General features: G+C 46.5%; 1 protein-coding gene across 2 annotated transcripts in view; it reads left to right on the top strand.

The window, feature by feature from the left end:
* The window catches only part of ikbke (inhibitor of nuclear factor kappa B kinase subunit epsilon), an 86,569-nt gene that overhangs the window by 54,490 nt on the left and 6,748 nt on the right, over positions 1 to 25,331 (top strand). For both annotated transcript variants that reach the window (XM_072480200.1, XM_072480201.1), the window contains 10 exons: positions 916 to 974; positions 4,469 to 4,560; positions 6,985 to 7,086; positions 12,933 to 12,990; positions 14,056 to 14,168; positions 16,630 to 16,706; positions 17,592 to 17,631; positions 18,837 to 18,938; positions 20,389 to 20,485; positions 24,858 to 24,964. In XM_072480200.1, the coding sequence (XP_072336301.1) occupies positions 916 to 974; positions 4,469 to 4,560; positions 6,985 to 7,086; positions 12,933 to 12,990; positions 14,056 to 14,168; positions 16,630 to 16,706; positions 17,592 to 17,631; positions 18,837 to 18,938; positions 20,389 to 20,485; positions 24,858 to 24,964 (847 nt within the window). The remainder of the gene's footprint in view (positions 1 to 915; positions 975 to 4,468; positions 4,561 to 6,984; positions 7,087 to 12,932; positions 12,991 to 14,055; positions 14,169 to 16,629; positions 16,707 to 17,591; positions 17,632 to 18,836; positions 18,939 to 20,388; positions 20,486 to 24,857; positions 24,965 to 25,331) is intronic.

Below are 25,331 nucleotides of genomic sequence, written 5' to 3'. Positions count from 1 at the left end.
ATGAGGAGAATCTTTTCTCAGAGGTTGGTGCAACTTTAGAATGCTCTCCCTCGGGGGGTAGCACGGTGGCGCAGTGGTTAGCACTGTTGCATCATGCGCCGAGGACCTGGGTTCGATCCTGGCCCCGGGCCACTGTCCATATGGTGTTTGCACATTCTCCCTATGTCTGTATGGATATCACTCCCACAACCCAAAAACATGTGCAGGGTAGGTGAATTGGCCACGTTAAATTGCCCCTTAATTGGAAAAAAGAATCGGGTGCTCTAAATTTAGATTAAAAATATATGGGACTGGTTTAGCACAGGGCTAAATAGCTGGCTTTTAAAGCAGGCCAAGCAGCACGGGTTCAATTCCCGTACCAGCCTCGCCGAACAGGCGCCGGAATGTGGCGACTAGGGGCTATTCACAGTAACTTCATTTGAAGCCTACTTGTGACAATAAGCAATTTTTTTTTTTTTAAAGAAAAGAACCCTCTGCCTCAGAAAATGGTGGAGGCCGGAGTCATTGAATATTTTTGAGGCAGAGATAGATAGATTCTTGTTAGGTAAGGGAACCAAAGGTTATCGGGGGTAAATGGGGAATGTGGAATTCGAAACGCAAACCAATCAGCCATCATTTTAGTCAATGGCGGTGTAGGCTCGAGGGGCCGAATGGCCTACTCTCCATCTATTTCATATGTTCGGATGTCTCTGGAGTTGAATATTCGATTTATTAATTGTGTGTACTGAGAAGAATTCAATTGTGAAAATAGTGTTTGGGGAAACATATTGTTTGTTGACATAACTTGGCAATATGCATCACATGGAGAGACATCCGCTTCTGTATAAATCAATGGAAGCTTCCTGATGAAAAGAATTAGAGGAGATTCTGGTCTTTAATTTTTCACCCATTTTCTCTTGTTCTCTCTGTTCACAGCTGAGATACCAATGTTTCCTCCAAAGTTTGATCTAATCAACGATGCAAATCTTGCAAAGGTAACTGTGGGTTTGTAATGGCGGGGGAGGGGGAGTTTGGAGGGAGGAACTGGTGGAAGTGGACACCATGGGTGTTGTTTTGGACACTGACCTTTCATCACAGCGACCTGAAACCAATTTCCGTCCAGCTGGATGGGGTAGGGTCAGCTGCCAGCCTGCTGCCTGTCCACACTTTTCGACTGCTTCCTTGTCTGGGTTAGTCGGATTGCAAAATGGCCCATATTCTGCACTGGGTTACATTGGCCAATGGATGACTGGTATAACACATGGAATTGGCTGCACTGGCACAGAAAGGGGTAAATCTTGTAGGGTGGGTCTGGGGCCCAGTCGTGGGACAATGTAGAGGGAGCTTTATTCTGCTTTTAGCCCATTCTGTACAGCCCCTGGGCGTGTTTGGTGGGGACAGTGTAGAGGGAGCTTTACTCTGTGTCTAACCCCGTGCTGTAGCTGTCCTGGGAGTGTTTGATGGGGACAGTGTAGAGGGAGCTTTACTCTGTGTCTAACCCAGTGCTGTACCTGTCCTGGGAGTGTTTGATGGGGACAGTGTAGAGGTAGCTTTACTCTGTGTCTAACCCTGTGCTGTACATGTTTGGGAGTGTTTGATGGGGGCAGTGTTGAGGGAACTTTGCTCTGTATCGAGCCCCGTGCTATAGCTGCCCTGAGAATGTTTGATGGGGACAGTGTAGAAGAAACATTACTCTGTATCTAACTGTGGTGGTATGCATTAGGGGTGTTATGGTACCCTGTGATGCCGAGAGGCTATTGGTGGATAGACGCCGGGTCCCGATTGGATCAGCCACCTACTGGCTCCACCCAGTAAGGCGGAGTATAAGAGCCCGGGTTCACCCAGCAACCGCATTCTGTAACTGTGCTGCTGGGGAACAAGTCTGCGTAATAAAGCCATCGATTGACTCCTTCTCATCTCGTCTCGTGAGTGATTGATTGTGCTACACTAACCATGTGGGTGTACGTGTCCTGAGAGTGTTTGATGGGGACAGTGTAGAGGGAGCTTTACTCTGTATCTAACCCAGTACTGTACCTGTCCTGAGAGTGTTTGATGGGGACAGTGTAGAGGGAGCTTTACTCTGTATCTAACTCCGTGCTGTACCTGCCCTGGGAGTGTTTGATTGGGACAGCGTAGAGAGAGATTTACTCTGTATCTAATCCTGTGCTGTACCTACTCAGGGGATGTTTGATGGGACCTTTGCATGGAGGAAGTTTACAATTCTTTGTCACTAATGTGCCTTTCTTTGATGGCTATCCTAATATAATTGAAGTAGGAAATTTTGCCATGTTTTGAGTCACTGCTGAAATTTTTTTATTCTTATGATGTGGGCTTCACTGGCGAGGCCAGCATTTGTTGCCCATCCCTAATTGCCCTTGAGAAGGTGGTGGTGAGCTGCCTTCTTGAGCTGCTGCAGTCCATGAGGTGTAGGTATACCCACAGTGCTGTTAGAGAGGGAGTTCCAGGAAATCTGACCCAGTGACAGTGAAGAAACGGTGATATATTTCCAAGTCAGGATGGTGAGTGGCTTGCAACGGAACGTGCTGGTGGTGGCGTTCCCATGCATCTGCTGCCCTTGTCCTTCTAGGTGGTAGAGGTTGTGGGTTTTGGAAGGTGCTGGCTATGAAGCCTGCAGTGCATTTTGTAGGTTGGGCACACAGCTGCCATTGTGCTTCGCTGGTGGGCAGCGTGAATGTTGAAGGTGGTGGAAGGGGTGCCAATCGAGTGGACTGCTTTGTCCTGGATGGTGTTGAGCTTCTTCAGTGTTGTTGGAGCTGCGCTCATCCAGGCAAATGGAGAGTATTCCATCACACTCCTGACTTAGATGGTGGACAGGCTTTGAGGAGTCAGGAAGTGAGTTATTCTCCGCAGAATTCCCAGTCTCTGACCTATTCGGATAGCCACAGTATTTATGTGGCCAGTCCAGTTCAGCTTCTGGCCAATGGTAAACCCCAGGATGTTGATAGAGGGGGATCCAGTGATGGTAATACCATTGAATGTTGAGGGGAGACGATTAGATACTCTCTTGGAGGGGATGGTCATGTCCTGGTACTTGTGGCGCAAATGTCACTGACCACCTATCAGCTTAAACCTGAATGTTGTCCACGTCATGCTGCTTATGGGAATACTGCTTCAGTATCTGAGGAATCACAAATGGTGCTGAAACATTTATCAGTCATCAGTGAACACCCTCACCTGACCTTACGGTGAAAGGAAGGTCTTTGATGAAGCAGCTGAAGGTGGTTGGGCCTAGGACACGCCCCTGAGGAACTCCTGCAGTGATATCCTGGGACTGGGATCATTGACCTCCGAGAAACCACAAACGTCTACCTTTGTGCCCCGTATGATTCCAACCAGCTGAAAGCTTTCTCCCCAATTCACATAGACTCCAGTTTTGCTAGGGCTCCTTGTTGCCACTCTCAGTCCAATCCTGCCTTGATATAAAGGAAAGTCTCTCATCTCGCCTTTGATGTTCAACTCCATGTTTGAACCAAGGTTGTAATGAGGTCAGGAGCTGAGTGACCCTGGCGGAATCCAAACTGAGTGTCCGTGAGCAGGTTATTGCTAAGAAAATGCTGATTGATAGCACTGTTGATGACCCCTTCCATCACTTGCTGATGATCACAAGTCATGGGGCGGTAATTGGCTGGGCTGGATTTGTTCTGTTTCTTGTGTACAGGACACATCTGGGCAATTTTCCACATTGCTGGGTAGATACCAGTGTTGTAGCTGTACTGGAGCAGCCTGGTACTTCTGGCTAAAGATTACTTCAATCTTATCTTTTGCACTGATGTACTGGGCTCCTCCATCATTTTTTAAAATAAATTTAGAGTAGCCAATTATTTTTTTTTCCAATTAAGGGGCAATTTAGCGTGGCCAATCCACCTATCCAGCACATCTTTGGGTTGTGGGGGTGAAACCCACACAGACATGGGAAAAATGTGGGCTCCTCCATCATTGAGGGTGGGGATATTTGTGGAGTCTCCTCCTCCAGTGAGTTGTTTAATTGTCCACCACTGTTCCTGGTTGAAAGTGGCAGGACTGCAGAGCTTAGATCTGCATCATTGGTAGTGGAATCACTTAGCTCTGTTTATTACTTGCTTCTTATGCTGTTTGACACACAAGTAGCCCTGTGTTGTATCTTCACCAGTTTGACACCTCACTTTTAGGTATGTCTGGTGTTGCTCCTGGCATGCCCTTCTGCAGTCTTCGTTGAACCAGGGCTTGAACCCCTGGCTAGGTGGTAATGGTAGAGCGGGGGATATGCTGGGCCATGAGGTTACAGATCGTGGCTGAGTACAGTTCTGCTGCTGCCGATGGCCCACAGCTCCTCATGGATACCCAGTCTTGAGTTGCTTGATCCGTTCCAAACTTACTCCGTTCAGCACGATGATAGTGCCACACAACACGACAGAGAGTGTCCTCCAATATGAAGACTAGCTCAGTCTGCATTTGCTGAGTGTGTGTGTGTGTTTTCTTCAAATTTCAGACAGTGACCAGTGCTGTTCACCACCTGTTGAGGATCACAAAATCTCTGATGAAATGTCAAGACTTAATGCTGCGAGGAATGTACTGGATACTGTGAGTATCTGCCAAAGTGAAAAGCAATTTTGCTGAAAAGATCCCCCCCTAAGGAAAATTATTGTTTTTTTTTACCAGTTTGATACAGAAATTGTGCTCCTTTAGGGGGGGGGGGGCAGCATGGTATTTTGGATGGTCATGTGACCCATCGGACCAATCAGGTTGGAACGCGCAAATCCTGGGACTGAGCGCAGACTTTACTGTTAGTGAGGAGTTTGGAGGGGTGGAGTATGGCAACCTTTATCTCACCTGCTGTAAATAGTTATTTGCCTGAATAAACCGTTTATTCGTTAATCTACCTGGTGGTCGCCAGTTTTTCAAGATATTACAGGATTACTTCCCATTTCACAGTCAGTAATTGAATTTCAAAGGAGGTTTGTGGCCCAGTGTGCACATCTCTCAAACTGCTGCAAAGCCCTATGTTGGGGTGTATATCTCTGATTCTGTCCCTCAAGATGATTTCCTGGAACTCCCTCTCTAACAGCACTGTGGGTATTTAGGACGCTCTCTAAATGCCAGCTGAGGGGATATACCACGGCAGCTTTGATTTACATAGCACCTTTAACATGTTAAACCATGGAGGAGCTATCGGGAACTGTTATCAATCAAAGTTTGACATCAAGCTGCTTGAGGAACTAGTAGGACAAAGGTTTGCTCAAAAAAGTAGATTTTAAGGGGCAAGTTAAAAGATGAGAGAGATTTAGGATGGAAATTCCAGAGGTTAGGAATGGTGGCAATGGTGGGAGTGATTAAAGTTGGGGAATGCTCAAGAAGCCTGAAATAGAAGAGCCCAGATATCTCGAGCACGATGTAGATTGGAGGAGATTACAGAGATAGGGAGGGATTGAGGGCATCGAGGGATTTGAAAAGAAGGATGAGGACTTTAAAATTGGGGTGATGCTTAACTGGTAATTGTTATCGGCCAGTGAGCACAGGAGTGATCAATCCACAGGGTTTAAGGTGAGTTGGAACACACTCAGCAGGGCGTCCAGTTTATGGAGTATAGATTATAAGAGGCCGACTGAATTGAAATAGTCAACTCATTCCAACTGGTTTTGTATCTTTTAATAATCCACATACGCTCCAGCAAGGGTTAAGCTATATTGTCTGCTCTGCTGTACTGAGCAGTCAGGTCAGACGAGGCCAGAGTTTGACAATCAATCTGTGCTCTGATCGCTGCTCTCGGCCAGACTCATGATTGGGATGGTGCCCCTCGGTTAGAGAGGCTAAAAATCAGCCAGGGCTTCAGCCCTCGATTTTGAAGCGATGATCTCTGATTGGAAAGTTCTTGTGCGGTGGAGGTGTGATGAGAGGTAAGTTAGATTTGACTGTGATATCTCCCCATCCTTCGACAGCCCGCTGGTAAACACAGTGCACGTACACATTTGCTTAGATCAAATATATCGTGCTCCAGTTAGACTGCACCATCAATGTTATGGGCAGTTCTGGTTGTCAAGAAACGGGAATGACATTCGAACACAGATCAGAGCAAGAAAACATAGCCCAGTGTCAGGGTCTTAGAAAAGATCAAATGAAGGGTGGCACAGTGGTTAGCACTGCTGCTTCACAGCGCAAGGGACCCGGGTTCGATTCCGGCCTTGGGTGTCTGCCTGTGTGGAGTTTGCATAGTGCCTGCGTGGGTTTCCTCCGGGTGCTCCACTTTCCCCCCCACAGTCCAAAGATGTGCAGGTTAGGTAGATTGGCCATGCCAAATTGCCCCTTTGTGTCCAGGGATGTGCAGGTTAGGTGGGGTTGCAGGGATAGGGCGGGGGAATGGGTCTACGTAGAGTGCTCTTTCAGAGAGTCGGTGCAGACTCGATGGGCTGAATGGCCTCCTCTGCACTGGAGGGATTTTACGGATTCTCTGAAACTTGGTATCTTCAACCTAGTGATGAGACTTCTGAGAGGGGATTACATAGAGATATCGAGAAACTTAACCCAGAATATTGCTTTCAATCAAATTGTGGGAGTAGGACTGGGGAATACTAATTCAAACTATTAAAAGGTAAGTTTAGGACTGGTAAAAGGAATTCCTTCTTCAGACAAAGAATTAGCAATGTGCGGAATGAACTCCTTGGTTCTAATACCAGGGGTAAAACAGAGACAATTGGATATTACAATAAGGGGAATTTGTAGAGTCTGTCTGAGTGGATGAATTAAGAAGGACAGAATGACATTCTACATCCATGACTACCTTGTGATTCATAGCTGAGCAATTTGGGTCTTCAGCTGTTTGTTAAAGCCTATTTACGTAATTAGAAATTAGGCACTGAGACCAACCGGCTTTTTAATCCTTTGTGGGGATGGCTGACAGATTATTGATTTGTACATTGATGACAAATTGGTAGATTTAGTAATAGACTGGCGATCACTCGATTAATAGACTGATTGATTGACAGATGAATGATAATTTTCTTTTCCCAGTGTGATTTTAAAGGAAGATTGTAGGAAAACTCTTCAGCAATTTACCACTTTGAACCTGAAACTGAGTTTCTGTCAGAACGCCATGATGAAAATTAAAACGCTGTGAGTATTGATGATATTTTCATTCCCCAGTAGGAGTATTGGAATTAGAACATAGAACATAGAACATTACAGCGCAGTACAGGCCCTTCGGCCCTCGATGTTGCGCCGACCTGTGAAACCACTCTAAAGCCCATCTACACTATTCCCTTATCGTCCATATGTCTATCCAATGACCATTTGAATACCCTTAGTGTTGGCGAGTCCACTACTGTTGCAGGCAGGGCATTCCACGCCCTTACTACTCTCTGAGTAAAGAACCTACCTGTGACATCTGTCTTATAACTGTCACTCCTCAATTTAAAGCTATGTCCCCTCGTGCTAGACATCACCATCCGAGGAAAAAGGCTCTCACTGTCCACCCTATCCAATCCTCTGATCATCTTGTATGCCTCAATTAAGTCACCTCTTAGCCTTCTTCTCTCTAATGAAAACAGCCTCAAGTCCCTCAGCCTTTCCTCATAAGATCTTCCCTCCATACCAGGCAACATTCTGGTAAATCTCCTCTGCACCTTTTCCAATGCTTCCACATCCTTCCTATAATGCGGCGACCAGAATTGCACGCAATACTCCAAATGTGGCCGCACCAGAGTTTTGTACAGCTGCAACATGACCTCATGGCTCCAAAACTCAATCCCTCTACCAATAAAAGCTAACACACCGTACGCCTTCTTAACAACCCTCTCAACCTGAGTGACAACTTTCAGGGATCTATGTACATGGACACCGAGATCTCTCTGCTCATCCACACTGCCAAGAATCTTACCATTAGCCCAGTACTCTGTCTTCCTGTTATTCCTTCCAAAATGAATCACCTCACACTTTTCTGCATTAAACTCCATTTGCCACCTCTCAGCCGAGCACTGCAGCTTATCTATGTCCCTCTGTAACTTGTAACATCTTTCCGCACTGTCCACAACTCCACTGACTTTAGTGTCATCTGCAAATTTACTCACCCATCCTTCTACGCCCTTCTCCAGGTCATTTATAAAAATGACAAACAGCAGTGGCCCCAAAACAGATCCTTGTGGTACACCACTAGTAACTGGACTCCAGTCTGAACACTTCCCATCAACCACCACCCTTTGTCTTCTTCCAACTAGCCAATTTCAGATCCAAACTGCTAAATCTCCCTGAATCCCATGCTTCCGTATGTTCTGCAGTAGCCTACCGTGGGGAACCTTATCAAACGCTTTACTGAAATCCATATACACCACATCAACTGCTTTACCCTCATCCACCTGTTTGGTCACCTTCTCAAAGAATTCAATAAGGTTTGTGAGGCACGACCTACCTTTCACGAAACCGTGTTGAGTATGTCTAATCAAATTATTCCTTTCCAGATGATTATACACCCTATCTCTTATAAACCTTTCCAAGATTTTGCCCACAACAGAAGTAAGGCTCACTGGTCTATAGTACTGGGGTTGTCTCTACTCCCCTTCTTGAACAAGGGGACAACATTTGCTATCCTCCAGTCTTCTGGCACTATTCCTGTTGACAAAGATGACTTAAAGATCAAAGCCAAAGGCTCAGCAATCTCCTCCCTAGCTTCCCAGAGAATCCTCGGATAAATCTCATCCGGCCCAGGGGACTTCTCTATTTTCACCCTTTCCAGAATTGTTAACACCTCCTCCTTATGAACCGCAAGCCCTTAGAGTCTAGTAGCCTGAATCTCAGTATTCTCCTCGACAACATTGTCTTTTTCCTGTGTGAATACTGACGAAAAATATTCATTTAGCACCTCCCCTATCTCCTCGGACTCCAAGCACAACTTCCCACTACTCTCCTTGACTGGCCCAACTCTTACCCTAGTCATTCTTTTATTCCTGACATATCTATGTAAATCTTTAGGGTTATCCTTGATCCTACCTGCCAAAGACTTCTCATGTCCCCTCCTGGCTCTTCTTAGCTCTCTCTTTAGGTCCTTCCTAGCTAACTTGTAACTCTCGAGCGCCCTTGCTGAACCTTCATGTCTCATCTTTACATAAGCCTCCTTCTGATATAAAAGACCAGCATTTATCCATCTTCCTCCTACCTCATTCCGGTAGTCACATGATACAATGATAACAGAGTTATTGACCAGTCACAGGGATTAATTCCACCCCCACCCCCCCCTCTCAAATTACTCAATACTGGACCCCAAATTGGCCTGGTCTTCTGTTCCTCCCTGTACACAATGATTAAAAACTTTAAAAGATATTTTTCACTTTGGCACATAATGATTAGGCCACAAATTCAAGTATTTTTTTTAAACCTCGGGTTCCTGCCCAAACACATTTGCATATCTCCGAATGCAAGCCAGCCATGGGACGGTATGGTGGCACAGTGGTTTGCACTGCTGCCTCACAGCTCCAGGGTCCCAGGTTTAATTCTGACCTCTAGTGACTGTGTAGAGTTTGCACTTTCTCCCCGTGTCTGCGTGGGTTTCCTCCGGGTGCTCCGGTTTCTACCCACAGTCCAAAGATGTGCAGTTTAGGTGGATTGATCATGATAAATTGCCCCTTAGTGTCCAAAAGGTTAGGTGGGGTTACAGGGATGGGATGGAAGCGTGGGCTTAAGTACAGTGCTCTTTCCAAGGGTCGGTGCAGACGCGAGGGCCGAATGGCCTCCTTCTGCACTGTAAATTATATTCTATGACCTCTGTACCAACGCGATTGGACCGCATTTCAGAACTTCTAAAATTGTTGTTTCAAGAATTACTCCTTGATATACTCTAGCGATAAATGTTATAAACGCAGGTTGAAAATGGGTTTATCACAAAAAAATTAACGTTTTATATCAGAGAGTGTCGCCTGCGGCCTGTGATCAATCTGGTTTTAAATAATGGAAAATTACTTGAAAGATACAGAATAATTCCCGAGTCATATTGAGCGACTGTACTCCGTTTCTTAGTGAATCAAAAAGAACTTATGTTCATAAGCTTTTAAAAGGTTAGGGTCCTTGCACCGGAAAATAACTATCACTTAACTTGATGAGGCGGTTTGAAGTCCACAGAGAGACACAATGGATGGAATTTCCCCCCAAAATGGCAACGTGTCATTTTCGGTAAGGGAATCAATGCAATTCCCATCGAGCACTTCAGTGAAGGGGCAAGGCATTTAAACTGCTCCACAGCTGTTGCTCACAGACAAGAGGAGGATGGCAGCCAAGAAGCCAGCTCCAAGATTCACTGAGGGGGCCCTCACAAGGACGTTAGATGCCTTGGAGGAGAGAAGGGCAACTATCTACCCTCAGACTGGCAGGAGACCCACCAGCCAGGTCACAAATCCAGCCTGGGCAACGGTGGCAGCACTGGGCAGTGCCAGCAAACTGACCAAGAGTTTCTCACTCTCAAACTGAATGCTGAGTTCTACCATGTTATGGTCACTGTTTCCTAGGGGATCTTTTAATCTGAGATTGTTTATGAAACTACCTCATTCCACATTAGCAGATACAAAACAACCTGATCCCTGATTGGACCCGCAACATATTGTTCTAGGTAACTGTCGGCGCAATCTAACCAAAATAAAACTTAAAGTGCCGTTCTGGTTGGGAGTAGTGGGGTCGTTTCCGGGGCTTGTAGCGCCAGATATTAATCCCCATCTACCGGCACTCTATCTTGTTTTTGAGCCCCGCTGGGGAACGCCCCGCCGAGGCCGCACTTAGCCACATTTCCTGCACTGGAGCTCCTCAGTGCAGGAAGGGATCGGCACTCCATTTTTAAATGGCGGCCCGATCTTATGCCCCCCCCCCCAAAATGCAACCTCCCAACGCCACAACTATCTGTCAGGAGGTCCTCCGGTCCCCTGTACCCCACCACATAGGGGCAGGGCACCCCGAGCCCGATCCCCAGTGCAGGCACAATGCCAGCTTGGCACCCTTGCACTGCTAGCCTGGTACACTGGCAGTGCCACCCGAGCACCCTGGCAGTGCCAGGTTGGCACCCAGGTGGCATCACCAGGGTACCAGGTGGCATTGCCAGGGTGACAGGCTGGCAGTGCCAAGGTGCCTGGGTGGCACCAGCAGTGCCTGGGTGCCACCCTGCCCAGAGGTCAACCACCCGGAGCCTCCAATCGCCTGGGAGACCCCCCGGGTACCATTCCACCTTGTCCCCATTTGTGGGGTCGAGTGCTGAACAATGCCCGGTTGGGGGTCTCCTCGGCGAGGCCGGTAGATGCCGGGTTTCCATTCAATCTGGTGAAGGCAGAGGTAAGTCAGCTTCTCCGCTGACTTCACTCTGCGAGATTGGTTAGATCTCGCGAGGCGTAACAGCTGTTGGGAAGCCCAGCGGACCTCTCTGCCAGTGGCCTTGCTTCATTTTTGGCCACAACATGGCCGGTAGATCGCGCCCTTATCAGCTCTTCCTCAAGGCTGCTGCTCGTTTTAGCCTTAGTTTACTTTCTCTTGTTCTATCACCTTTGCTCTTGAGTCGCCAGGTATCTTTCTGATACTGCCACGTGGTTCAAGTCCGAGTAATGATCAATAATCCAACACACCGCTTAGTAAGAGTTAAATCAACGCACATTTATTATATACAGCAATCAATACTTATACATTAATTCAACTTCTAAGCTACTTCCTACAACTAACAGGCCAATACTTAACTTTGGAAATGGCCCACCAGGTCAGGGAAACAAATGGCCTTTCTTATGGGTTCTGAGCCTGCGGGATTCAAAGTTGGTACAGGTTGATAGTCAGGAGTGCCTATCTCGTAGCGAGCGTTGGAGTAAGACTTACTGTTTCTTGCGGCTGTTGTAGAGGGTCAGCAGAAGGGTCTCGAAGGGTGCGGAGAGGAGAAGAAGGGTCGATTTGAACTTGGCCCCTATTCTTATAGTCCCCAGGGGATTTCCGCCTCTCGGGGCGGACCTTGTACCTGGTTCCAAGTGATTGGACTTGGTCCCAATCACTTGGTTCGATATTCTCCAATGCTGGAGCGATTCCTTGATCGATGGGCGGTTTCGAGGTGGTCCTTCACCTCTCTTTGTGTAAGCTCCTGCTGGCGCAAAGTCTGGGTTGGCTTTGTGTGTCTAATTTGTAGCATATTGTTCCCGGGATTGCTACTTCCTATGCAGATGGCTGGTGTGTTGTTATGTTGATGGCTGCAGGTATCGATTCTGTCTGGCCTCCCCAGAGGCGAATACACAGTTTTGCCTGCAGCTGCCTGTTTGAGTCCTGTTGGCTGATTTTCCCATCAGCCTCTTCCATTCGCCATTTTAAATCGGGGTTTGGCCATTCTAATCGGGAGTTAGCCATTTTAACCGACTACAAGGCTAACATTGAAAATTTGATTTTCCCAATCCACATTCAAGTTAAAGTCAGGCATGGTAAATTTACTGCCTTTTTAACAAGCCCTTTCCCCTCTTCACCCTCTCTCCCCTCCACCCTCTCACCCCTCTTCCCCCATCTCCCGCTCCCATCTCCTCCCCCCATTTTCTCCCCATCTCCTCCTCGCTCACCCTTCCCCCTCCTGTGACATTGCAGCATTCTCTTAGCACTGATCTCGCAACAATGCAGCACTCCCTCACTGCTGATCCTCTGACAGCATAGCACTCCCTCAGTCCTAACTCTCCGACAGTGCAACACCCTCCCAGTACGACCCTCCAACAGTGCAGCATTCCCTCAGTCATGACCCTCCAACAGTGCAGCATTCCCTCAGTCATGACCCTCCAACAGTGCAGCACTCCCTTAGTATGACCCTCCAACAGTGCAGCACTCCCTCAGCACTCTGACAATCAGTCTAAGTTATGGACTCAAAGCCTTTTGGTGTTGTGCTGAATCCTTGAGCGTCTGACTCAAAGGCGACCCTCAGAGCCTTGACTGACACTGATACAAAATCAGAACACTCATTCTGAAATTTTCCCTTCTAGATCTGGGCCTCAGGTGAATCTGCCAGAAGTGAGTAGACTTCGCGATAAGCTGCAGTCGGTGAGTTAGTCATTCATTTCTGACGTTAGTTGGTGCAGTCTTGACTGACATCAGCACACATTCTCCCTGAGCCCCAGATGGATCCAGGTACTTGGGAAATTATCACCCAATTCACCCCCTTGCTCGGTCCAACAGGAATATATCCAAACTCCACATTTGGCCATTAGGAGTGAAGTCAGGGGGCGCTTCTTTACACAAAGTATAGTGGAAATTGGTAATAATCTCCTCCTCCAAACCCCCTGATTGGGATCTGTTGATATCTTTTCAGCTGACATCAATTGATTTTAGACATGAGTGTAATGTATTAAGGCATGAAAGAGAAAATGCTGGAAAATCTCAGCAAGTCTGGCAGCATCTGTAGGGAGAGAAAAGAGCTAACATTTCGAGTCCGATGACTCTTTGTCAAAGACATAGAAAATGGGAAATATTTATACCGTGGAGTGAGAATGAAAGATGAGTCATAGCCACAGAAACCCAGGGAAACCGGGTGCTAATGGCCACAGAAACCAAGGGGAAAGAGTGCTAATGACTGCTAATGTATTAAGGCATACTGTACCAAGGCAGGTGAATGGGGTTAATGTACAGATCAGCTATTATCTGACTTAAGTGACGGAAAAGACTCGAGGGGCTAAATGGCCTTCTCCTATTTCTATGTCTAGAAAGGTTACAGGGGAATCTCTTTGTGGGACTGAGTAATAAATACTTTGATTATTCTTTCAGTGTTAATCAGAAGCAAAAGGGGTAAATGGAGATTAGACTTAGAAGGTATACCAGAAAAATATTTTAGTCCCAGAGAGAGAGCGAGAGAGAGAATGAATGATCTGTTAGGTAGAACCAAAACCATTTTATTCAAATTATAATTGGAAGCACAATGCATGAGTTAATACACCCGAGAGGTCTCCTGTACCCGTCTGTGAGTGTTTGATAGGACAGTATAGAGGGGTAAATTTACACTGTATCTAACTCGAGCTGCATCTATCCTGGATGACTGCAATGTAATATATTCTTTACAGTAGGACAAACATAAGAAAAATCAAGTGCAAGATTCATTATTTTGTGTTATAGGCTCTGGAACTCATGGCGACCAGTTCCCAGAATGTTCAAAGCAGTCAGAAGCAACTGGACCTGATGGCAGCTGAACGGTCCAAAAGCAACGAGACACATCATGAGGACAGCACGTGAGCACAGTGTCAATCCCTAGCTAATCTCACTGCCCTGTCCCTTCCCCAGAGCCCTGTATCAGTCCTGAGTTAATCTCACTTCCCTGCTCCATCTTCAGAGCCCTGTATTAATCCCGAGATAATCACATGGCTACTCTGTCTTTTGCAGGATCCCTGTACCTTTCTTTGGTCCCCTATTTTTGTTTCTGAAAAGATGTAATGGTCCCTGCCTTGACCATGCCCTACGGCCAAGCATTCCACGTTCCAATGTGTAAAGATATTCAGCCTAGTATCTTTTCTATCCTCAATCTCTGTGACAATTGTAAATGAATGACTGTTTCTCGTTCTCTTCCCAGCTATAGGAAATGGTCTTACCCTGTAGGCGGTTTAAGAAAATCTTGGATAACTGCAAAACCTGTCATAAATCTCCTCTTGACTTCCTCTGCTGGTGTGGACACGATCCCAGTGTCACTTTTATAGTTCCACATCCCTGGCATTTTACTGAGGAATCTATACTGTGCACTCTCTATGGCCTTTCTATAGCGAAGATCTCAAATCAGCACAGTTTCCAGGGATTCAGCCCAGGTTTTATTTTTCCTCAAGGTGGAAGGAGCTATAGGGCCGGGAATTCCAATGAGCAAAGTTTAGAGGCTGAGGGAGACATTTATCCACGATGAATGAGTTTACGGTCCGACAGGTTCAATTGACATCAGTTTCAGGGGGCTATTTAAGACAAAGAATTCATATTTATTTTGGAAATGAGATGATACTGAATTTGCTGCTTGATATTTGCCACTCCCAAATGTATCTTCCAGTTGAAGCTAATCGGAGGGAGTATTGGGTGGGTGTCAAATAAAAAGAGAACTTGATATCAACCTTCGTTAAAATTACCCCACAATTCCCTCAATCAGTTTGACAGTGAAGAAGATGTCTGTCACCTAGCAACATGGGTTGACAACCAAGAAACTCCCAACTGTAGATCAAAGTGAATTTCTCAACAACACGACCCACCCGTGGCCAGTTCCCGCAAGTTTTAAACAGACCACCAATCTCCCTTTTTTAAAAATAAATTTAGAGTACCCAATTCATTTTTTTCCAATGAGAGGGGCAATTTAGCGTGTCCAATCCACCTAGCCTGCACATCTTTGGGTTGTGGGGGCGGAACCCACACAAACACGGGGAGAATGTGCAAACTCCACACGGACAGTGACCCAGAGCCGGGATTGAACCTAGGACCTCGGCGTCGTGAGGCAGCAGGGCTAACCCACTGCGCCACCTTCCTGCCCCAATCTCCCTTTTTTTAAGTGCCTTTGAAAGCGAACAGCGCATAATTATTTATATTAGTGCAGAATTATGAAAATCCACATTCCATACTTGATCTGCGATGAGTTACTTGGGGCAGGAGACATGGCCACAGTTGGTTTCAGTGCCCTAGGGTTACAGAGGGGAAGAATCCTGCCCTGATACTGGCTCTGTGGACAGTACTGCTGTCTCTGAGTCACAATGTTCTGGGTTCAAGTCCCACTTCAGAGGTCTATGTAACGTAGGTCAACCCATCTACCGCAGTGCTGAGCGAGTGTTGAACTCCTGTCCTTTTGGATAAAACATGAAACCGAGGCATGGTCTACCCTCGGAAGTAACTGATCCCCCAGCATTATAGATAGACTTCATAGAATTTACAGTGCAGAAGGAGGCCATTCGGCCGATCGAATCTGCACCGGCTCTTGGAAAGAGCACCCTATCCAAGGTCCACACCTCCACCCTATCCCCATAACCCAGTAACCCCACCCAACACTAAGTGCAATTTTGGACACTATGGGCAATTTATCATGGCCAATCCACCTAACCCGCACATCTTTGGACTGTGGGAGGAAACCGGAGCACCAGGAGGAAACCCACACGCACACGGGGAGAACGTGCAGACTCCGCACAGACAGTGACCCAAGCCGGGAATCGAACCTGGGACCCGGGAGCTGTGACGCAATTGTGCTATCCACAATGCTACCGTGCTGCCCAATTTTGAAGACAAACAGGGAAGCTATTCCTGCTGTCCTGGTCAATAGTTATCCCTTAGTCAACATCACTGAGATAGATTATCAGACCAGATTTTCACATTCCTGTTTATGGGATCTTGCTGTGTGAAAATTAGTGGCTGCTTCTCCTGCATTACAACAGTGACTACAGTTCAAAAGTGCTTCATTGGCTGTAAAGCTCTTTGGGATGTTCTGATGTCACGAAAGTCGCTACAGAAATGGGAATTCTTTTTTTGGTTGCCGGTCATGTTTACGGGAAGACATGCTTCTATGTCGATGTCAGTTAAGGACAGGGTCTCCTCGGCTGTGATGTTCCGATACACCAGCCTTCACTCACTACGAGTGAATGAGTGAGACCTGAGCAACCCAGGAAAGGAGGAGTGGTAAAAATGCAGAATGAAAAGGACAGGAATAATTGATTCTTCTGTGGTCTAATTATTTCATAGAATTGGAAAAGTGGAAGTTTTACTGGAGAAAGTGTTTGCCATTCACCAACTGCTCAGAAAGGACAGATTGAAAATGAGTAAGGACCCAATTTATTATCGAACTTGGCTGTACAGGTGATGTGATAGTGTTAAACATGGTTCAGCGGCTCCGATTGGACACAGAGTCAGCTGGCACCTCTATACCCTTCACTCTCTCCTCTGAGTCAGAGCGTTATAGGTTCAAGTCTCACTTCAGAGGTTTGAGCACGAAATGCAGACTGACATTTCCAGTGCTTTACTGAAGGAGCACGATACTAACAGAGGTTAGCCATGTTAAGCCTGACCCTTTGCGCTTTCTCAAGTTGACAGAAAAGGTTCTGTGTGTCTTTTTAAAAAATAAATTTAGAGTACCCAATTCATTTTTTTCAATTAAGGGGCAATTTAGCGTGGCCAATCCACCTCGCCTGCACATCTTTGGGTTGTGGGGGCGATACCCACGGAAACACGGGGAGAATGTGCAAACTCCACACGGACAGTGACCCAGAGCCGGGATCGAACCTGGGACCTTGGCGTTGTGAGGCAGCAGGGCTAACCCACTGCGCCACCGTGCTGCCCCAGGTTCTGTGTATCTTGAAGAAAAGCAGAGTTCATTCCAGAATTTTAGCTCACATCTACCCTTCACCTAACGTCACGAAAACCAAACTAGCTCACCATTTATCTTGCTGTGTGCAAATTGATTGATATGTGTCCTACATTATAACACTGACTGGGCTCATTGGCTTTAAGTGCTCTGGGATGATCCAGAAATTGTGGAAGATGCTATGGAAATGCAAGACTTTCTCACAAGCATTTCTAACTGGGAGTCCATGAATGATCATAATGGGAGCCAGGTTTAATGATCCCTACATATCAGATGCAGGCTCTGCTTGTATTAAGAATTGAAAATCACAGTGACCTAACCATCTAGTATTTGTTTCTTTCAGAACTTCAATACAATGAGGAGCAAATTCATAAATTCGAGAAGTAAGTTTGTTTTATAATTTGTCTCGCCTCAGTTTAAAAGCGTAAGAAAGCACTCCTGCTTCTAATTCAGAAGGTTGTGGGTTCAAATCCCACTCCATGACCTGAGTACATTGTCTTGGTTAGCACCCTAGATCCGTGCTGAAGGAGTGCTTGCACTGCCATCTATCTGATGAGATGCTGAACAGAGATTGTTCTGTGATTCAGCTGTGTATTACAGATCCCATGGAGTAATTATAGTAAGTGTTTTGTGTGTAAATTTGCTGCAATATTTATTAAGATGTTGTATAAATTGAAACTCTTGCCCATTGCAGAAGCTATAGTGACCCATGGTAACCGTACCAATCTTCAGAGCTGGTGGCAAGGTGACAAAGGTTCGCAGAATGATACAGCACAGAAGGAGGCCATTCGGCCCACCCCGCCTGTGTAGGCTCTTTGAAAGAGCTATCTAATTAATCCCTCTTCCCTGCTCTTTCCCCATAGCCCTTCAATGTCTTTTTTTCAAATATTTATCCAATTATCTTGAGAAAGTTACCACAGAATCTGCCTACAACACCCCTTCAGACAGAACATTCCAGACCACAACAACTTCTTATGTTTTTTCAATATGTTTTGAAAAAAGAATATTTCTCATCAGGTGTACCTTTTGCCAAGGATGTGAAATCTGTGTCTCTTGACAATCAACCCTCCTGCCAGTGGAAATAACATAGATAAGAACAAAATATCAAAACCCTTCATAATTTTGAACACCTCTATTAAAGCTCCCCTAACCTTCTCTGCTCCAAGGAGAACAATCCCAGCTTTTCCAGTCCTGCCACATTAACTGAAGCCCCTCATCTCTGCTCCCATTCAATCAATCTCCTCCACATCCTCTCCTAGATCTTGACATCCTTTGTAAAGTGGTGGAGCTCAGAATTGGACACAATCCTCCAGCTGGGACCCAACCAAAGATTTATAAGAGGTTCACAATGAGTTGTTCTATGTTCCTTCCTTATGGGTATCTGAAAAACTAATCAGAGGGATTTAGATTAAATAAGGTCTTTAAGATTGCCATACATAATACCTGTTCAATGTAAAAACCTCTGCATGTGTTTCAAACACTTTCCAATTTTGTTGGGGTCCGTCTCTGAGCTTTTCACTATCACCTGAGCATATATTGCTCAACTGGATGGACATCTTGCATTCTTAGTATTCCTTTCATGTTCCAGGATCAAAATGGGAATGCACGCGAAGAAGGTGCAGATGTTAGTCAAAGAGGAATCTGTGCAGAAATATCTGAAGCTTTTGGCCTCTACCAAAGACTGGATGAGGTATGTAACCTAGACTGTCTTGCACAGGGTGACTGAGGGCTGGTTTGCATCCATCGGAGATGATGATGGAGGACCTGAAGGTTGAAGCCCAGGTGGGAAAAGTGTCTGAAGGTTGCTAGGATAGTTGGCCTAGGACTGATGTAAGTGACTCGGGACCAGTTGGTTAATAACTGAGAACCATTTGCGGTTAGTGCCTAAGGATTAGTTTGGGGGTTCGTTCCTGAGAGCTGGTCAGTAGCTGATGGTCAGTTGGATGACTAAAGGCTGTTGGGGCAGATAACTGAATCTGGCTTGGATAAGTGTCTAACTGCTACAGACCATCCATGAGTATTTCAGAATATTGACCGTTCACTGCTCAGAAACTTGAGTATAAGAGAAGACAGCTTCATCGATTCTGGAAAGCCAAGGATGAATAGGTTGCTTTTCACTACAGCTTCAGAAGTTTAGACTTGCCCATAGCTGGCTAAATGTTTGGCTCTGTGACTGAGCAGCAATAATGTTAAATTCAACACAAACAGGAACTCGTACTTGTATTGCGCCTTGACGTAGTAAAATTTCCCAATGTTGTTTCATTTGTGTAATCAGCCAATATTGGCCATTGAGACACATAATGGGACAAGTGATCAAATGCTTGGTGGAAGAGCTGGGACTGGCATGAGCACCGATCCTTACCACAGGATAGTGTGGCAGTTACGTTGTCATGTTGTGTATGCTCTGTCTAGGCTGTTGGTGTTATTCTGAGCCACACGCTAGCCATCTAGCCAACTGAGCTAACCTGTCCCCCTAAGTTGCAGGATCCCGAATCCAGAGAATGTGAGTTCAAGCCCCACAGGGCAACTTAAGAATTTGAATATGTCAGTCAAAAGTTGGATTATGGCAAAAAACAACTTATTTACTTGTGGGTAAAGACGTTAGGTAAGTCAACTTGCCGATGTTACCTGGTTTTCAGCTTTATATAACACCGGCCTTGGCAGTAACACCCATCCAGAGGATTAATAAAATGAAACGTCTCCTTGTTTATATAGGCATTGGGAATCTGGCAAAGAGCATTTTAAAGAGATATGAGAGAATAATGAGATGGGCAGCACAGTAGCACAAGTGGCTAGCACTGTGGTTTCACAGCACCAGCATCCCAGGTTCGATTCCCCGTTGGGTCACTGTCTGTACGGAGTCAGCACGTTCTCCCCGTTTCTGCGTGGGTTTCCTCCCACAGTCCAAAGACATGCAGGTTAGGTGGATTGGACATGCTAAAATTGCCCTTAATGTTCAAAAAAAAAGGTTAGGAGGGGTTATTGGGTTACGCGGATAGGGTGGGCGTGAGGGCTTAAGTGGGTTGGTGCAGACTCGATGGGCCGAATGGCCTCGTTCTGCACTGTATGTTCTATGTTCTATAATAAGAGTTTGTGGATGAACATTTAGATTGGATTTGTAATCACAATGCATTTTCCAGGATAGCCTGTGAGATCAGAAAGCAACTGAGATCCTTCAATAGCCAGAGTGTGGACCTCGGAGAGAATCTGGAGAACTATGAAGCTCATTTGAACAAGGTACATAAACGTTAATTTTCAGGACAAGTTAAAGGGCAGTCATTTCTGAAGACGGATGCGATCTTTTGGGCGAAACGTCGTTTTGGTTTTTTGAAAAAATATATTTGTTGCTCTGGAGTTGGGGGGGGGGGGGGAGGGGGGGGGTTGACTATTTGACAAGACAACAATTGATTTGGGCACTGGAAATAAACAGGAGGAAGGAAAGGCTGAGGGAGTTGAACGATTCTATTGAGGTCCTGGAAATAATGAGTGAGATTGAGAAAGAGTGGGATAATTTTGTTTCTCTGCACAGTCCACACAGAAGGAAGTGGAAGGTAGAAGAAGCTCAGGAACATTGAGGGGGGCAGTTCAGCATATAAATGTCCGATAAAACATACGAGAGAGACAGAGGGAATGGCTGCTGTGAGGGTTTGAAAGTGGAACAGGTGGATTGTCAGGGACTGAACGTGCTGTGTCGCAGCAATGGAATGGGAAGTTGTTTGGGTATTTTTGAACTTTATAACAAAAGCACGTGAGCTTACTTGGAATCTAGAAAACATTAAACATGAGTTTGAACAGCGAATCCATTCAACAGCAGAAAACGGCCATCGTTCTGACACAACAGAAGTAAGTCACACGTTTCTCTAAAGCTGTGACTTAATAGAGCACTGTGTCCTAAATGGGGCACAGTTGTGGTTTTCTGCGAGTATAATCAGAGCGTTTACCCTACTAATGTTCCTATTTTTCTCAGGAATTTCACAAATTGGGCATTGTTAGTATTTTTTTTATAAATGTTTTTTATTGGGTTTTTGAACAAATTATATTTACCATTATGTACACAGGATAAGAAACAGAGAAGGGCACACCCAAACATACCAAAGGAAATAAAATAATAAATAATAAAAAAATAACAAATAAAATAGAATAACTGGGTATTGTGCACCAGCTCACCAGCAGCAACTCTGTACACCTGGCAAAATTATTTACAACACATAAGTAGGCGACTGTTTGAGTGGGGGGTGGAGACGGGGGAGGTAAATATACATTCGGGTGCCGGAGAGACAATTACAGTGGGCAATACTCGAATGGGTTTGGTGTTCGTGTTGTCACTTGCTTCTCCCGGACGGATCTCGCTGCCGTCTCGCGCTCACCTCCGCTTCTGCCGTTCCTCCCGTCTTTCGTCTTTATTCTCCTCGTTCCCTGCTCCTGGAGATGCCAAGTTCGTTATTGTATCCCGTGCCTTCCTTCCGGCTGGGCATTGTTGTTATAACCCCATTGGTTACAGCAGTGTTTGTTATATCACGATATTGTAATATATATATTACTCTTTTTGTCTAGCCGAGTTGTTGAAATATAGACGTAGTCTTCCTGTGATGATAAAGTAATTTCTTTTTAAAAATATGTTTTTATTAAGAATTTTTCAACAATATTTTCCACCTTACAAACAAACCCCCCCCCCCCCCCCCCCCCCCCCCCCCGTAACAAAGAAAAGAAAAAGAACTCGCGTGGCAAGACATGAACATGGCAAGTCAATAAGATACAGAACTTTGTACATTGGATTCTTCCCGTACATGCCAGTTTCCGGATCATTCATGTGTTTTCTTGCTCAAATGCCCCCCAGAGAACCCCCCCCCCTCCCCCCCCCGGGTTGCTGTTGCTACTGTCCGACTTTCATCTAACGCTCCGCGAGATGGTCTAGGAATGGTTGCCACCGCCTGTAGAACCCCTGCGCCGACCCTCTCAAGGCAAACTTTATCCTCTCCAACTTGATAAACCCTGCCATATCATTTATCCAGGCCACCACGCTGGGGGGCTTCGCCTCCTTCCACATTACCAAGATCCTTCGCCGGGCTACTAGGGACGCAAAGGCCAGAATGCCGGCCCCTTTAGCCTCCTGCACTCGCGGCTCATCCACTACTCCGAATAGTGCTAGCCCCCAGCTTGGCTTGACCCGGACTTTCACCACCTTAGATACTGTTCCCGCAACTCCCCTCCAGAACCCCTCCAGTGCCGGGCATGACCAAAACATATGGACATGGTTTGCCGGACTTCCTGAGCACCTCCCACATCTGTCCTCCACCCCAAAGAACCTACTCCGCCTCGCCCCCGTCATATGCGCTCTATGAACCACCTTAAATTGTATCAGGCTAAGCCTGGCACACGAGGAAGAGGAATTAACCCTACTTAGGGCATCAGCTCATTGCCCCTCCTCAATCTCCTCCCCAAACTCCTCTTCCCATTTACCCTTCAGCTCCTCTACCAAAGCCTCCCCCTCTTTCATCTCCTGGTATATCGCCGACACCTTGCCCTCTCCGACCCATACGCCCGAAATCACCCTATCTTGAATCCCCTGTGCCGGGAGTAGCGGAAATTCCCTCACCTGGCACCTCGCAAACGCTCTCACTTGCATGTACCTGAAAGCGTTTCCCGGGGGTAGCCCAAACTTCTCCTCCAGCGCCCCTAAGCTCGCAAACGTCCCGTCAATGAACAGGTCCCCCATTCTTCTAATCCCAGCCCGATGCCAGCTCTGAAACCCCCCGTCCATCCTTCCTGGGACAAACCGATGATTGTCTCTGATCGGGGACCACACCGAGACTCCCGTTGCATCCCTGTGCCGTCTCCACTACCCCCAGATCTTTAGCGTTGCCGCCACCACCGGGCTCGTGGTGTACCTTGTCGGCGAGAGCGGCAGCGGTGCCGTCACCGGCGCCCCCAGGCTCGTTCCTTTGCAGGACGCCATCTCCAACCTCTTCCACGCCGCCCCCTCTCCCTCCATCACCCACTTACGGATCATTGCCACGTTGGCTGCCCAATAGTAACCACCCAAATTCGGCAACACCAACCCTCCTCTATCTCTGCTACGCTCCAAGAACCCCCTCCTTACCCACAGAGTCTTGCTCGCCCACACAAATCCCATAATGCTCCTGCTTACCCTCTTAAAGAAGGCCTTAGTAATCACAATTGGGAGGCATTGGAACACAAAAAGGAACCTCGGGAGGACCACCATTTTAACCGACTGTACCCTACCCGCCAGCGAGAGTGGCAACATGTCCCACCTTTTAAAATCCTCCTCCATCTGTTCCACCAAACGCGTCAAGTTAAGTTTGTGCAGTGCCCCCCAGCTCCTAGCTACCTGAATCCCCAAATATCGAAAGCTCCTTTCCGCCCTCTTCAACGGTAGGTCATCTATCCCTCTTTCCTGGTCCCCCGGATGGATCACAAAGAGCTCGCTCTTTCCCACATTGAGCTTATAGCCCGAAAAGTCTCCAAACTCCCGTAGGATCTGCATTACCTCAACTATCCCCTCCACTGGATCCGTCACATACAGCAACAGGTCGTCTGCGTACAGCGACACTCGATGTTCCTCTCCCCCTCGAACCACCCCCTTCCATTTCCCCGACTCCCTTAATGCCATGGCCAAAGGTTCAATTGCTAATGCAAACAGCAGAGGGGACAGGGGGCACCCCTGCCTCGTCCCTCGATACAGCCAGAAATATTCCGACCTCCGCCGGTTCGTGACCACACTCGCCACCGGGGCTTTATACAGGAGCTTAACCCAACTAATAAACCCTCCCCCGAACCCAAACCTCCTCAACACTTCCCAGAGGTACTCCCACTCTACCCGATCGAAGGCCTTCTCCGCGTCCATGGCTGTCACTATCTCCACTTCTCCCTCCACTGATGATCATTATCACATTTAGGAGCCTTCGCACATTAGTATTTGACTGCCTACCCTTTACGAATCCCGCTGATAAAGTAATTTAATGAGTAATATAAAATAATCTTGTGAGTTCTTTATACTTAATACTGAACAAATAATAATCGCTTATTCTCACAAGTAGGCTTCAATGAAGTTACTGTGAAAAACCCCTAGTTGCCACATTCCGGCACCTGTTCGGGGACTAGTAAACAAACAAATAACTGTAGATTAAACTATGAAATAAGATAATGCTAAATACTGATATCTATTAACTTCTTCTCTCTAGCTGACTCTCTTCTGTACTCTCTGCGCTCCTGACACAGGAAAGATAGGTCCTGATAGTGTGGCCATCCAGTGTTCAATTGCCTGTACTTGCTTAACATAGTCTGACCATGTATCACTACATACAGAGATCACTACAGTGTTATGACAAGTGCATTCTGGGTAGCTGAGCTTCTTTTAGAGCCATGATTTCAAAAATGGACAACTGCCTGAGTTAAAGATCGAATCAGAAAAATCACTGCCATGCATGCACAGCCTGGAGATCAGAACTGCAAAGCGTTAGTAGCGCCTTTAATACTTTATTCTAATAGCGCCTTTAATACTAAATTAGCTGCAGTCACCAAATCTCCAGGAGTGCTGGAGTTTCCAGAAATGACAGATCACAACTTCCTTCTCCTTTCTGAATTGCAGATATTAGACGTGGAACTGCCAAGACTCCAAGAAGAACAACAAACTGTGACCAAATTACCAGCTGCTGCTGATTACTCTGAACAGAAATACATGGATATGATAATCAGGTGGGGAGCGACTATTCAGAGGGACTTCCCTAAATTGAGAAATGTTCCCAATTTTATAAAGAACAATAGGACCATAGAATTCCTACAGCGCAGAAGGAGGCCATTCAGCCCGTCGTCTCTGCATCGACCCTCTGAATGAGCACCCTACCTAGGCCCACTCACCCGCCCTCTGCCCGTAACCTAACCTGTGCATCCCGAGAGACCAAGGGGCAATTTAGCCTGACCAATCCACCTAACCTGCACATCTTTGGACTGTGGGAGGAAACCGGAACACCCGGAGGAAACCCACGCACACACGGGGAGAACGTGCAGACTCCGCACAGACACAGACAGTCACCCAAGGCTGAAATTCAACCCAGGTCTCTGG

This window comes from Scyliorhinus torazame, chromosome 17, assembly GCF_047496885.1.
Source record: "Scyliorhinus torazame isolate Kashiwa2021f chromosome 17, sScyTor2.1, whole genome shotgun sequence".
Lineage (NCBI taxonomy): Eukaryota > Metazoa > Chordata > Chondrichthyes > Carcharhiniformes > Scyliorhinidae > Scyliorhinus > Scyliorhinus torazame.
Note: the sequence above shows the minus strand (reverse complement) of the source record. Positions and strands in the feature narration are given on the sequence as shown.